This window comes from Nicotiana attenuata, unplaced genomic scaffold (assembly GCF_001879085.1).
Source record: "Nicotiana attenuata strain UT unplaced genomic scaffold, NIATTr2, whole genome shotgun sequence".
In the NCBI taxonomy this organism is placed as follows: domain Eukaryota; kingdom Viridiplantae; phylum Streptophyta; class Magnoliopsida; order Solanales; family Solanaceae; genus Nicotiana; species Nicotiana attenuata.
Window position 1 is genome coordinate 50,932 of NW_017670589.1, and position 16,001 is coordinate 66,932.

General features: G+C 35.5%; 1 protein-coding gene across 2 annotated transcripts in view; it reads left to right on the top strand.

Moving 5' to 3' along the window:
- Positions 1 to 16,001, top strand: part of LOC109241307 (calcium-transporting ATPase 3, endoplasmic reticulum-type) — a 61,155-nt gene that overhangs the window by 22,229 nt on the left and 22,925 nt on the right. For both annotated transcript variants that reach the window (XM_019408033.1, XM_019408032.1), the window contains exons 13-19: positions 3,291 to 3,392; positions 3,949 to 4,007; positions 6,894 to 7,038; positions 8,158 to 8,265; positions 11,558 to 11,710; positions 12,121 to 12,225; positions 13,476 to 13,672. In XM_019408033.1, coding sequence (XP_019263578.1) covers positions 3,291 to 3,392; positions 3,949 to 4,007; positions 6,894 to 7,038; positions 8,158 to 8,265; positions 11,558 to 11,710; positions 12,121 to 12,225; positions 13,476 to 13,672 — 869 coding nt within the window. The remainder of the gene's footprint in view (positions 1 to 3,290; positions 3,393 to 3,948; positions 4,008 to 6,893; positions 7,039 to 8,157; positions 8,266 to 11,557; positions 11,711 to 12,120; positions 12,226 to 13,475; positions 13,673 to 16,001) is intronic.

Genomic DNA, 16,001 nt, shown 5'->3' on the forward strand with positions numbered 1-16,001 from the left:
CCAACTCTAACTGCATAAACTCATCGACAACAAATAGTAGATTTACGTAGAGGTAAATGAACAAGTTTCCAAGTACCACTAGAGTGTAAAGCAGGTATCTCAATCATAGCCTATCTCCATTTTAGTTGAAAAGGTGCGAATGAAAATTGCAGACAGTGCAAAGGTGCAGATGAGAACAACAAAGTGAGTTTGTATTTCAACACAAAAAGTCTGGATAATTGATACTTCGAATAATCTTTCATTAAGAAATTCAAAGTATACCTAATCATCGATGAACTAATGAAGTAATGGAACCCAAAGAAGAGCTGGCTCGACTAGGACCTAAACATATGAATGAACTAAAGAGAAAGAAGACTGCATGATTATCAAGGCAACGAGGGAAGGAAGCGTGAGTATGCTTACAAGTTGACATGACTCCTATTCTAAGGTAGACAAGTTACACAAATTAGAAATAGACCAATGAGGATGTCCTAATTGTCCATGAAGTAACTCAGGAAAGTCGGAAATAAGACAAGCTGTGGTGATCTCTAAAGATTAAGGTCGTAAAGTCCTTGTGATTTGTGTCCAGTACCAATTTTTGTCCCTTACTACAATCCTGTATAACAATAGAGTTATTGAGAAAAGTAACGGAATTATTAAGAGACCGAGACAAATGACTAATGTATATTAGATTAAAGGGGCAACTAGGAAGATAAAGAACTGAGTTTAAAGTCAAAAAGGGCAATAAGGAAGCTTGACCTGCACTAGTTGCCATGGTTTGAGATCCATTGGCTAATGTAATAGCCTGAAGAGATTGAGAATAAGAATTAGATGTAAAAAGAAATTTATTACCAAAAGTGTGATCTGAGGATCCTAAGTTAATGATCCAAGGCCCAATAATGCCTCATATGGTTGTATAGTTGGCATAATTTTGCTCCTGTAGATTTTGTCCTAACCTTTCAGATTTTGTCAGCTCTTTAGCTCTTGCTTAGAGCTTTTGTGTTTCATAGCTGACTCTTTTATTATGTACTCTCCCTCTTATGTACTTCTTGCATCTTCTCGCCATCTATAAAATTCCCTTACTTCAATAAAAAGGTCCCAATAATGGAAGATTGAGAAAGTTAAGGTACAAGTTTACCGGTTTGGACAACAGATGTGATTTCTGAAGATGTTTGTTTACGTTCTTCCTTGTACTTGAGAAACTCCGTGTATTCCCATAATGGAACCTTGTTAGAGTTCAAATCACCAGAATCCCTGTAGCTGTGGTTTTCAATTCTTGTGAACATTATTGATGAGCAGGACCAAAATAGAATACTTGGGATGCAAGATCAGTGACAGGTCTCATGAAATGGACGTGGATGTGAAGCTTGATACTCAAGTCATCCCCAAGAGAGATAGTTTCAAGTATCTCAGGTCTATAATCCAAGTTAACAAGGAGATTGACAAGGATATCACACATCGTATTGGAGAGGGGTGGATGACATGGAGGCTCGCATCCGGTGTTTTATGTGATAAGAATGTGCCACCATGACTAAAGGGTCAGTTCTACAGAGTGGTGGTTAGACCAATTATGCTGTATGGGGCTGAGTGTTGGCCAGTCAAGAACTCCCATGTTCAGAAGATGAAATTAGCAGAAATGAGAATGCTGAGATGGATGTGTAGGCATACCAGGAGAGATAAGATTAGGAATGAAGTTATTCCGGACAAAGTGCGAGTTGCTCCCGTAGAGGATAAAATGCAGGAGTCGAGGCTGAAATGGTTCGGACACGTAAGGAGGAGAAACACAGATACTCCTGGCAAGAGGTAGAGGTAAGCTTAAGAAGTACCGGGGAGAGGTGATTAGGCAGGACATGACGCTATTTCGGCTTATTGAGAACATGACCTTCGATAAAGGATGTGGAGGTTGAGAATTAGGGTTGAAGGTTAGTAGGTAGTCGAGAGTTTCCCCTTCCCTTACTAATAGTATTAGTAGCACTCTTGTATTTTCATATTCTTAAATTTCTATTACTTTCTGTTATTTCGTTCGCTTCAGTTATCTTATTTGACTGTTGTTGTTCCTCCTCCAGTTATCTTATGTAGGGGTAAGATTTGCATACGAGCTGCCCTACCCAAACCTCCACTTGTGGGATTATACTGGGTTTGTTATTAACATAATTGAACAAATATTGATAAAAAAATTACTTCAGAAAAAAATTCTTTTCTTTTTCTCTTCCTTTTTTTTAACCTTTGCTGAGCCGAGGGTTTATCGGAAACAACCTCTCTACCTTCACCAAGTAGGGGTAAGGTCTGCGTACACACTGTCCTCCCCAGACCCCACTTGTGGGATTATACTGGGTTTGTTGTTATTAACATAATTGAACAAATGTTCATAAAAAAATTACTTCAGAAGAAGGTTCAGGAATATCTTATTGCCAAGACAATTTGATGTTCCCTAGACTGGATTAGGAATGAAAAGTCATCCTCCAGTATGTCGGAGAAGTGATGAGATTGGATACAAAGTCACTGTGCCACCAGAAAATGTAGTTCTGCTAGTTGGATACTGTTGGATACTCATGAGAAAATTGTTCAGATTTGAGTTGGATTTAAACAAACAAAATCCAGATTATGTAGAAACTCCATAGTGTAGAAAAAACTGCAGAATCATTGCCTGGAAGATGGAAGATTCCCTGGAAAATAACTGGCGCGTAAATAGATTCGCTGGAAAATTCCTTCTCTGACTGGTGCGTGAGACCAAGTGAGAGTTCCTTTCTCGACGGGATTGCTGGCTGTTGGTTGCTGGACAATGCATGACCTGGTGATGGCGCTGGTTTATCGCCTTATGCACAACACCCTCGAAATTAGAGAATAACTAAAGCAACAATAATGATCACCGGACAATTGCACGACGCCCATTTTTCTTTCTTCCGGAGGTTGTGCAGCGACTATTTCCTAACCTTGCTCTAATACCATGTGAAAAGTGAAACATACACGGGAGACAGAATGTTGCGTGATAATTCTCCTAAGCTAGTGGATGTTTAAATAAATATTCCCTGGTTGATTTTAATTAATATACACAAATTTTTACCCAATATTCTCAACAGTCATACTGCTATGTTACAAATTAATCAGGATCAAACCTACATTTTGAGCATATGCCCTACCCTCTTAGCTTCAGAAGGAAAAGGGATGAAGGAAGGGAAAATATTATAACAGGAAGAAGAGTGATTGAGCAATGAAGTAGAACCTACAATAGCTCCTAGAAACTTATTTGTTTATCCACATTTTTCATTAATCTTTGATATGTTACTGAAGCTATGCTTTTGTTATTTTAGATCATTGCAGGTATATGTGTACTAGTTTGGGTGGTAAACATTGGGCATTTTAGTGATCCTGCCCATGGTGGCTTCTTGCGAGGTGCAATACATTACTTTAAGGTATAGGATTCTCATCAATAGCATTTCTAATCAGTTTGTGCCTAAATATTGTAAGTTCACAAGTGGCTATTTTAATGTTAAAGTACTGCTACAATAAAGCTTTATGAGTTGGATAGTGGATCTTACCCTCCTTATTTATTAGTACAGAGGTTTTTCGACATGGCTGGTTCGTTTCAGTATTAGTTTTTGTACCTGACTGATTTTGTCTCTATTAGTTATTGTACACTAAGTTGCTCGCACTCTTCACTATCGGCGCCGCACCCGTGTCGACAGGACATGGGCGTGAGTGTGGGATCCATGCCGGATCTGGTCAACCAATTCATTGGAAACTTTAAAGTAACAGATGATGCTTAGATTACATGATTCGTGAGTTTAAACAATTATTTTCATTATGAGTGATACTTTCATGGAATTATTTGTTTGTTTGATATAATGGGCATCTTATGTTTGTTACCCATTTTCCATTAAGTCCTTTTTTGTCCTTGGCTTCTTACATGGACTGATTTGGTTTTTTACCGTATAACTGACAACGAGTATTTCTGTCTTCCATGTTTAGATTGCAGTTGCCCTGGCTGTTGCAGCAATCCCTGAAGGGCTTCCTGCTGTTGTTACAACGTGAGTATGTGAAACCATGTTCTTTGAATTCCTAAGTTGGTGTCTGGAAAAGTTTTATATAAAATATCTGTGTATTTTTCAGTTGGGATAATTGCGTGGATGTCATTATCCTTAATTCTCCCCCCCCAACCAAAAAAAATATTCCACCAAAATGTTTCCATTGGAGCCAAACGTAAAAGTCATTCCCCCTTATGGGTTTCAACAGAAAGAGTGAGATCACAGTAGTCCATGGGCAGAGAATAAACCCTGATGAACTTTTTACGAGCATCATGGCTTAAGATTTATCATGTGATCAGCATGCCAACAAAATGAGTTTTGTCTATTGAACTGTGTATTTCTTGTTATCGGCTTCAAAGATAATTCTTGGTTGTTCACTGTTTCTCTGTTTATCTGTTGAGTAAGTGCTTTGCGTATTACATATAGCCATTTTTCTCTTGGTTTAAGTTCTCTGTTCATTCTGATATGTATCCAGAAAGTTTGTTTCTTTAAAACATGTTGTGTGCTAATAAGGTGTTTCATCTTTCCAACACGTAGGGCAGCACCATTTTAGATAAAAAGGACAGTATACGGTAACACTGACTTTTGGTTAGGTACATTGCTGATAGAGAAAAGGCTGCAATATTTTCTCATCTCCGTCCTCTTTTTCTAATAATTTTGGACACTTATGCATTGCCCATGATAGTAGTAGAAGATGCAAAACAGTAATTTATCAATTTAGTCAGAAGGTTAACTAACATATAAATGTTAAAAATAATCTAGTACTGAAAAATTAAATGAAAAGGAATCCTTTTTGTTCTTTTATTATTGAGTTTGTTACCAAATCTTCAGTTTGTTCCTTCAACACTGGGTATTGATGTTTTTATTTTGAAAACTAAAAGTAATACTACGAGCTAGTTTCTTAAGCATGATAAGAAAAATGAGAGTATCCCACATATTTCTTTCTGTGATGATTAGTGAATATGGTAATGTCCCTTTATGTGATAAATTGGAATTGGTTTAAATAAGAGTTTACAGAAGAAAATAGATTTTGCTCTTGTTGCGGTTTTCTTTAGGAGAACTTTTTGTTTCCTTAATTTTTCTATTATATCCAGGGGATTACTTTTTGTTTAATTCACCTAATCATGCTTCACTTCCTATCTGAGTTTCTCTGGTGGAAGACTTTTTATGTGCTAGTGTATTTTTATTTTGTGGCTATCTCAAACCTCGTAACGCATGCACTGAAAAGAGTATTTATCTATTAGAATATGTTCTTTTTTAAGTTCAAGATAATATATTAAGTAGTTGAGTAGGACTGGAGGTTTGGAGACAAACCTTGGAGTCTAAATGTTTCAAGTTGAGTAGGGCCAAGACTGAGTACTTGGAGACTGGAGTGCAAGTTCATTGCCGAAACTGATGGTGCAGGCGTGGACGTGAGGCTTGATACACAAGTCATCCCTAAGAGAGTTAGTTTCAAGAACCTTGGGTCTATTATCCAAGGAAATTGGGAGATTGATGTGGATGTTACTCATCGTATTGGAGCGGGGTGGATGAAATAGAGACTTGCATCCGGTATTTTATGTGATAAGGGTGTGCTACCTAAACTTATGGGTAAGTTTTACAGTGTGGTTGTCAGACCTACCATGTTGTACGGAGAAAAGTGTTGGCCAGTCAAGAACTCTCATGTCCAGAAGATAAAAGTAGCGGAAATGAGGATGTTGAGATGGATGTGTGGACATACCAGGATTGATAAGATTAGAAATGAAGATACTCGAGACAGGGGAGGAGTAGCCTCGGTGGATGACAAGATGCGGGAAGCGAGGCTTAGGTGGTTTGTGCATGTGAAGAGGAGAAGCACAAATGCCCATTAAGGAGGTGTGAGAGGTTGGCCTCGGTTGGTCTGAAGAGGGGTAGAGGTAGGTCAAAGAAGTATTGTGGAGAGGTAATAAGGCAGGACTTGGCGTTGGTTCATCTCACTGAGGACATGACCCTTGATGGGAAGGTGTGGAGGTCAAGAGTTAGGGTAGAAGGTTAGTAGGTAGTCGAGTGTGTGTCTTCCCCATAGCGGTAGTATTAGTAGTTAGCCTATAGATTTTTGAGAAGAAGAAAAGGCTTCTTGTGTTTTTGTGTATTTCTTACGTCCCTAAGCAAAGGTATTTGGTATGACGGAAAATATTTTCTGGAAAATATTTTCCCATTTTCACTGTTTGGTTGCACAAAATAGTTTGGAAAATATTTTCCTAGATATCATATTTTCCTGAGATTGGAGGAAAATAACTTCCCTATAAAAGGTTAGGAAAACATTTTCCAAAAACTCTACCTACCCTCACATCTAACCCCAACCCCCTCCCCCCTCTTTCCCCTAACCCACCTCTCCCACCCCTTCTCTCTATAGTTTGCCTCCGTACTTGATCTAGCAATTACAATTTGCTTTTTGATTCTCCAAGTTACTAAGTTTCCTCCTACGAGCGTATAGTAATTGGATGTAGATCTTCTGTCATCCAGAGATCAGCACAATCAGCATCTGTAAAGGCTTGTATTTGGAGGTGATCATGTTTGAAGAAAAGTAGATCTTTCCCTAGAGCAGACTTTAGATACCGCAAAATGTGAAACGCAACTTGCATAATAGTCTCCCCCTGAATTATTTTTCTAATTTCACTTTCCCCTGTGACAATGTCATCAAAATTGGAGAAAAAAGATATTTTAAGCAAGAGTTATCTTCCACCACGATGTAAAAGACTCCCCGACAAGCTCAGCACTATAATCTTTTATTGTTTTAGTCTGTTGCTCGAAGATACTTTTTTCTTTTTAACCCTACTTTATGCTCTTTTTTTCAGTCTCCTCCAATCCACCTCCCTCCCAATAGAAAAGAAATAAAAGTTACTATGCATGTTTATCTAATTTTGGCAGGTGTTTGGCCCTTGGGACAAAGCGAATGGCTCGTTTAAATGCTATTGTGAGATCCTTGCCATCCGTGGAAACCTTGGGCTGCACCACAGTAATCTGCAGCGACAAGACTGGTACTCTCACAACAAATATGATGTCTGTGGCAAAGGTATGTTCTAAATTGTATACTGTATTTTTCCCTTTTTAATCTTCCCGTTCTTCCCAAATGGCTTTTCTTACAGCAAAGGTTTTGAAAAGGGGGGGGGGGGGGGGGTGAGGGTGCTAGGATAAGTAAGAGTAAGACAGAATATATACTCCGCAAATTAAGGCAACATAAGAAGTGTGAAGGTGATGTGAGATTAAATGGGGTTCTGGTGCTTAAATACAGACAATTCAGATATCTAGGCTTGATGTTCCATGAGAATGGTACGATAAATGAAGATGTAACAGATAGAACTAAGGTAGATGGTTGAAATAGAGAGTTTATCGAAGAGTTGTGCGATAGTGGTCAACCGTAATAAGAGCAGGAATGTTATATAAGATTGAGCGATGGGCCTCGAAAGTCAAATACATTCCTAAGATGAGTGTCGTAGAAATGTGAGTGTTAAGATGGATGTGCGATTGTACTAGATTTGATGATACTAGAAAAGATTACACTATTGACAATAGGTACAAGTAGCACAGTAGATGATAAGTTGAGAGAATGTCACTTGAGATGGTTTAGACATGTTTTCCAAATTCCATAGAGCCCGGCATGCAATGATCCATACGTATGAAAGCATGATAATTGAAGATATTAAAGAGGAATGAGGTAGACCTAAAATCTTATCGGAGGTTTCCTTGAAAGGGCTACAATCTCCTGGAATACATGCAAACTTTGCGAAAAATAGAACGCAGCAAAAATAAAAGATACATATAGGTGATACTAACTAGTTAGGAATAAGACTTAGTCATGCTGGTAAGCTTATGTTAGGTCCAACTTTCGCTAGGAGTCTTCCTAATCTTTTCAAAGGCAGCTGAAAAGGAAGAGATAATCTAAATTGCTAAATTTTCGAAAGAAATATGCCCGGAGGACCAAAATGGATAGTAATGCAGATATTCTGCCAATGTTTTAAAAAATCATTAGCACATGTAAATTGTGAACTCTAGATTTGAAGAGCACAATAGTCTTTTTCAAGTCTATCATTTTCTGGTACCTACAATATTGAGGTTTGTTCATTAGTCTGTAAGTTCTTTGACAAATAGTATTCACTTGTTAAAGAATTTTTGATATTTTTTTTCTGTTCAGATCTGTGTGCTTCATTCAGTAAATAATGGTCCCGTGGCCTCTGAATACGTCATCAGTGGTACAACTTATGCACCAGAAGGTTTTATATTTGACAGCTTGGGAGCCCAGGTTTTCCTTGCACTACACATGCTTCTTTTGTTTTGAGTGCAAGCAATGCCGCTCATGTCTTAGCAGTGTAGGACATGGACCCGGTGAAACTGAATTCTCCGTGATTGTGATGTAAATCTTAGACAATTATCTCTTGAATGCTTATCATCTTAATTTAAAGCTTTGCAAAACCAAAAAAAAAAAAAAGGAAAAAAAGAAAAATCATAAAACTTACCAAATATGATTTCGTGATGTCATTTAAATTTATGCAACGAGCAAGAGAAATAGGATAGTCTCTGAAAGGCAGTGTTGGCCCTGTGCTACCTTCCGAAGTTGTGAAATTGACCTTTTACATTAAGAATTTTCAAAAGCCCCCTCAAGCTTGTCATTTGTCCCTGCTAAATACTTTTCCTATCCTTTCAGCTCCTCTAAGAATGGGTCTGGTAAAGAAAATGGAGTTGGCTCAATCCCAAAATCAAGATTAAGATGTGATGATTGTGCAAAGACCATATAAGGAAACTACAACCTATACACTTAATCTATTGGGATTCTAACATCTGTTGGATACTTAGAGCTGGACATCTGGAGCATGGAGTAGCGTTACTTGGGTGAGTATAGGGTAGTTCAACATTAGGAATGTGTTCGGTTTTGATACCATGTCAAGAAAATGGACCTTGGACCTAAGTTAATCCCAAGAATCTAGTTCACCCATGTTGGCATCTGACTAGTCCTGTGTTTTCTTTGTTGAAATAAGAAAGGTACAGGACAGCTAATTCGTAGTGGTATGCGATAACCTAATATTATTGGTCCAAGGACTCTCTATGATGAGTTTGCTACACTCTGGGATTCTGTGAATTGAAATGCCATTTTTCTCATGTCTGATGCCTAGATGATTCACCAGCACTTATTGGCAAATTCTTTTGCATGTACAAAACCTGTGAAGCGGGCGGCTTCTTGTTCAGCCTGTATATGCTATTAGTAGAAAGTAAACACCCTTCTACTTTACAGAAAACAACTAGTGTTAGAACCTGTGCGATGCGCGGATAATTTGATAGAGTATTAAGCTTATAAAATTATGATCTAATATATCATATTTAAAAAAAAAAATATTAGTTGTTATTTTATCTTGTAATATAGTGTGCAGAAATATAACCAAATCTATACAAAATAAAAGGAACACATCATATAGTAATCAAATAATTATGTTCCTTATTTATTCTTTGTTATATTAGAAAGTGGTTAGTATTGTTCAAAATTCTTCAATTCTCTGAATTTATCAATAATTTTCTTGGGGATTATTTATTTATCTTTTATTCTTCACTTAATTGAAAGTATAAATATCATAAAATTATTTTATCTCCCTCTTTTTGTACATTATTTTCTACTGTAATATTTGATTAGTTTTCTCATTTTGTATTTTACTCAAATTTAAATAATATAATATTTTTTTACTAATGATTTTGAATTCATCAAATGTATAAAGAGATAAGCCTTTTGTTATTTTTGTAAAAGTCTATCAATATTTTTAATAATTACTGCCTCCGTTGCCATTTATGTGAACCTATTTCCTTATTAATTCATGCCGAAAAGAATGACCCCTTTTCATGTTTGGAAACAATTTACCTTTATGCAATGTAGCCACACAAAATATATGTGCCTCATTTTGCACCATAAGTTCAAAAGTCTTTTTTTTTTTCTTCTTAAACTTCGTGCCCAGTCAAATAGGTTCACATAAATTGAAACGAAGGGAGTAATATTTTGTGTTTTATATATAATATACTTATCTTATGTGTAAATGTCCTAATAGTATCTTTATATTTTTGTATTTTTCATTATAAAATTATGAGTTCTATTTATTAAGTTAATTTCCTACATGAGAAATTTAATTAGTATATAGATTTTTACGCAATCGCTTGATATTCTTTCGTTCCCTTTTTTTAATTTAATTATTTATTATCCTTCCTTTATGATTATTTTTTTATTATGATTTTAGTTATTATTATAAGTACGACTTTTCTCATCATAATTCTAATAATAAGTCTGATATTTTATATTTCCCATAAATTTATTATTATATTTATATATTTTCCCACAAAGAGGGGGATCAAGATAATTTTCTTGATTGTTATTTACTTATCTTTTATTTTTAATTAATTCAAACTACAAATATCATAAGATTATCTTTTATCCCCCTCTTTTCGTACATTCTTTTCTACTATAATATTTCATTATCTTTCTCATTTTGTTTTTTACTCAAAATTTAAATATATAATTTTTTTACTAAATTATAATTTTGAATTCATCACAATTATAATGAAGATAAGCCTATTATTTTTATTGTGTTTATTTATTATACGGATATTATTGTATTATTCTTTTAAATGGATGATGTTGAATTATTTCAAAGGTTAAACAGAGAAATTCTGTTATTGTACGTCATAAATCTATTAATAATTGTAGTAACTATTATTTTAATGTTATTTTCAATAAGAAATTAAATTAAATCCTCCTCCCTGTTTGTATTTAATATGGAAGTTTAATTTTTTAATTAAAATTACTACATAAGAATTTAAATTATATCTTTATATTTTTTATTTATTTTTTGGATTTTTATCTATTATAATATTTTTAGGTACGTGATCTTATCCATATAGCAAGACCATATGAATTATTATTCAAAAATTTTCTCATCTCAAAAAAAAGATTAATCTTATCCTTTTATATATCTTAGAACTGAAGTTATTTATTTATATATTTTTCCTCATTTTTTTATAATGGTTTCCTAAAAAATATATAGATATTTAATGAATTTTTTTCTAATTCAAAATGAGTAACTAATTATTAATTAAACTAACTAATTTTGTCCTAAAACTACTATATGTCTTTCTCCTATACTGCCACTTGTCATAATCCTAGGCTAGACTTCCTTCTTTTTAATAATATATAGTTATAGATATAGCAAGACCATATGTATTATTACTATTCAAAAACTTTCTCATCTAAAAAAAAAATTAGTCTTATCCTTTTATATATCTTTACACTGAAGTTATTTATTTATATATTTTTCCTCATTTTTTATAATAATTTCCTTAAAAATATATAGATACTTAATTAATTTTATTTCAAATTCAAAATGAGTAACTAATTATTAACTAAACTAACTAATTTTTTCCTAAAACTACTATATGTCTTTCTTCTATAGGTTAGACTTCATTCCTTTTAATTATGTATAGATTATTTGCTTGCTACTTGCTTCTATTCTCCTTTGTATCTTCATTTAATAGTTCGTTTGTTTTGGTGTTCCTATGTGCAGCTAGAGATTCCGGCACAACTTCCTTGTCTTCTTCATTTAGCAATGTGCTCAGCTCTTTGCAATGAGTCTGTTATACAATACAACCCAGATAAGAGGATTTACGAGAAGATTGGTGAATCAACTGAAGTTGCCCTTCGTTTGCTGGCAGAAAAAGTTAGTCTTGACTTTAGCTTCTGTAGTTTCTTTATTACTTCCTAACCCTCTAATTTATATAACATTTCTTTCTGTTTTGTAGAAGTCCCAACTGTTTGACATCATTTAACTGATAACATTAGTTTATACAACTTTACATTTTTCAATATCTATAATTTATTTAATAATTCAAATTTTAAATGATTTGATGATTTTCTATCAATCTATCTGTACAACCATTATTTTTATTGTTTCCTTTCACTATTACTTATATAATAAGTCAAATTAACATTTAGTTCCCACCTGTCAAATAAAAAGGGATGAAGGAAGTATTTGTTTAAGATATATACATTTTGCATGCGCATAAATTGAATTTCTGACTGATAATCAGATGTAATTCTATGCTTCTTCTCTCTTCAATTTTTTGTCAGATTGGTCTTCCTGGCTTTGATACAATGCCGTCTGCCTTAAATATGCTAAGCAAGCATGAACGGGCATCTTATTGTAATCGCTATTGGGAAAGCCAATTTAAAAAGGTGAGATATGCTAATTTATTTATCTTTTTACTTTGATAATAAAAAATTCTAAGAGTTGCATTCACATTCTCATGGATTTTCAAATTGAATTGCTTGTGCTTAAACTTGGAAATAAATCATATCTGAGATATCCAAATGGGAGCGTGATTCAAGTTGCCGAACACATTTGAAATCATGTTTCTTTCATAAGTGTTCCAAATGTGTTCCCCTATTGGATCTTACTAAAAGCTTGCTTCCCCCTGAGATGATAGTAACTACCTATTATCAAATGCGTACAAGACCGTGAAATTTATGCAATAGTTTTATCATGGAAAATACGGTGAATATAATGGTTTTCACCATTTCGATCGTCACATTCGTTAAAGACATCATGCATCAACTGTTCCCTCTTGTTTGCAACTGCCTTTAAAATTTTGATATGAAGGAAAAAAGCTAAAATGAATTCAGCAAAGCCTGGTATTTAAGTGGAGAAGGGTAGAGGGGTGGGCCCATTATCCACCGAGTTTCGAAGGCTGCGGTTGGTCCAAAGGATCGGCCCCAGACGGATTACTCGGTCATCAAAAAAAAAAAAAGCTAAAATGAATTCAAGGTAAAAGTTTGTTACAGGTAATACAATCTTAAAACAGCAGTTCGGTGCACCAAGCTTTTGCGACGTGGGGGTTCCAGCGTAGAGCTGGACCATCTATTGAGAAAAAGTGGTTATTGCAAGTTCTACAAATCCCTAGTAGTCCTCAATTTTTGGTTGCAAAACGTGAAAGGTCTTGAACTGCGACCGTGGGTCACCCTTAGATTTGTGAGCTAATTCAGTCTAGAATGCGAATTTGTTTTTACGATTAGTTAATTTGGTCTAGAGCATAATTCTGCCAAGCAAGAAATACAAGGCCCTATTACATGAATAAGTCAGAACTTGTTCTCTTATTATCTTGTTATGGTTACTGGTTGTTTTCTTATTATCTTGCTGTTGGTATGCTTGTTGTTACTGCTCTCTTTTTCTTTCCTTGAGCCGGGGGTCCACCGGAAACAACCTCTCTACCGTACACACTACCCTCCCTAGACTCCTCTCGTGATTATACTGGGTTTGTTGTTGTTGTATTTTGAATCAACACCTTTCATTTTCCTTCTCCTGGAAATCAAGCTGCTTTATTAATTTGTTTACTTATATGATTATCATTTATGATAAAGAATCAAAACACCAAATTTGGTGCTATGCTTGTTGTGACATTCGTCTTTACTTATTCCATATCTTGCAGGTTTCTGTACTGGAATTTTCACGTGATCGCAAAATGATGAGTGTGCTTTGTAGCCGAAAGCAGATGGAGATAATGTTCTCAAAAGGAGCTCCAGAAAGCATACTTTCAAGATGTAACAATATACTGTGCAATGATGATGGTTCTACAGTCCCTCTTTCTGCACATATTAGAGCTGAGTTGGAAGTAAAATTTAATAGGTTAGCCTATTCGCTCCATTTGATGGTTGTATTTTTTCTGCAAGCTTGGTACTTGTGTGAGTGGGATATTTTGATCCGGATAGTTCAGATAGAAAGCTTCTATTCTTAGAGATATTTTTGAAGGTCTGAATTCAACTTATCTCGAATAGGAGTGGCATTTGTGGAGGATATAAGTGTGCTGGGATTGTGACCTTAATTTGGTGTCTATGCATATATATATGTTCAAGTCTGATACTTAGCACCTACTTCAATTATCAAAGGACAATTGATTTATGTTTTGGCTTTGCTGACTTAATTCAGTCTGCAGCCAATGAGCCAGTAATAAAAATTGCACATTTCACCAATTCATCATTTAATAATGTCCTTCGGTGGTAATATGCTAGCATTTATTATTCATTATTTTATCGTCCGCTCTTTCTATTATCCTTTATGCTTGGTCTCTCTTATTGTTAGACAATTTCTATTCTAAAGGCATAGTGCAAACATTCACGGATTTGCAGATCTGAAAATGGCTATGTACCTATGAAATATCTGTGATTCTTCTTGAGGGGAAGTTCAAGGATTTAACAGCCTCTAGTTGAGATATTTCAAAAAGAAGCTGAGTTAATGGAAGAGTAACACTTTAAAATCAACCCTTTCCAACATGTGCACATACTCTATCGTGCACTATGCAGAATAATAAAATGAACAAAAAGGGATAACTTTTTTGAAAAAAAAAATCATTTTGATAGCAATCATTTCATTCGAAATTGAGAGATGGTATAATTATGATTATCCTCTGTTGTTCTTCATATCTTTGAGTCTCATTTGTCAGGACAATGCAAATAAGACTTTCTTTGTAGATCTACAAATAAGACTTTCAAATTTTTTTTTCTTTTTCTATTTCAATACTTTCTTTACAGACCGTTAGTAGTAAGATAAGTATCTCTATCTCAATCTTCCCCGAGTGAACTCCATCACCTAACAAAAGGATATGGATACCGATAAAGGTATCTCTAGATTTTAGGGAAAAAAGCGAATAAACTGCGTCTTCATCATGGAATTCCCTCCTTTGTGAGAAATGACAGAAACATATTTGTCATCCTCAAGGAGATATGATGTTTCTAGATGTTGAAACATTTAATTAAGGAGGAAAACAACAGGATTGGGAAGTGGAACGATATTAATGTCTAACCTTTTCAATTGTGACTAAGTTCCTAGAGAAAAGGAAACCCAATATGACGTCTTTTATGAAATATTTCTTTAGGAACCTTAGGAAAAGGGAAGGATAACCTAGTGGTAAAGATCCTTCACCTCCAACATAGGGTCAGGGATTCAAGTTCCTCGTGAAGTAAAGTGGGATAGAGGTACTGTTGGGTTACTGGGTGGATGGGATTGGATGGTGGAATATACCGTAAATTATTTTTTTGGAACTTATGATGAAGTTAAGACACGGTTGAGGACAGCGGGAGGAGACTCAAATCACTTCCTCGTTGTGATGGGGTTGCATAAGGGATCAACCCTTAGCCCGTTTTTGTTTTCCTTGGCGATGGATGCATTGATGCATCACATTCAAGGGGAGGTGTTATGGTGTATGTTATTTGCGGATGATCTAGTTCTGATTGACGAGATGCCAGGTGTTAATGACTGGCTGGTGGTTTGGAGACAACCTCTTGAGTCTAAAGGTTTCAAACTAAGCAGGACTAAGACGGAGTACTTGGAGTGCAAGTTTAGCAAAGTTACCCTTGAAGCGGACATGGATGTGAGGCTTGATGCACAAGTCATCCCCCGGAGAGAAAGTTTCAAGTACCTTGGGTCTATAATACAAGGTGATGGGGAGATTGATGAGGATGTCACGCATCGTATCGGAGCATGATGGATAAAGTGCAGGCTCGCTTCTGTTGTCTTGTGTGATAAGAATGTGCCGCTGAAACTTAAAGAGAAGTTTTACAAGGTAGTAGTTAGGATGACTATGTTGTATGAGGCAAAGTATTGGCCGGTTAAAAACTCTCATGTCTAGAAGATGAAAGTAGCTTAAATGAGGATGTTAAGGTGGATGTGTGGGCATACCAGGTTAGATAAGATTAAAAATGATGTTATTTGGGATAAGGTAGGAGTGACTGCCGTGGAGGATAAGATGCGGGAGGCAAGGTTGAGATTGTTCGGACATGTTAAGAGGAGAAGCATAAAAGCCCCAGTTAGAATGTGTGAGAGGTTAGCCTCGGTGGGTATCAAGAGGGGTAGAGGTAGGTCTAAGAAGTCTTGGGGAGAGGTGATTAGGCGGGACATGACGCAACTAGAGCTTACTGAGGATATGACCCTTGATAGTAGGGTGTGGAGGTCGAAAATT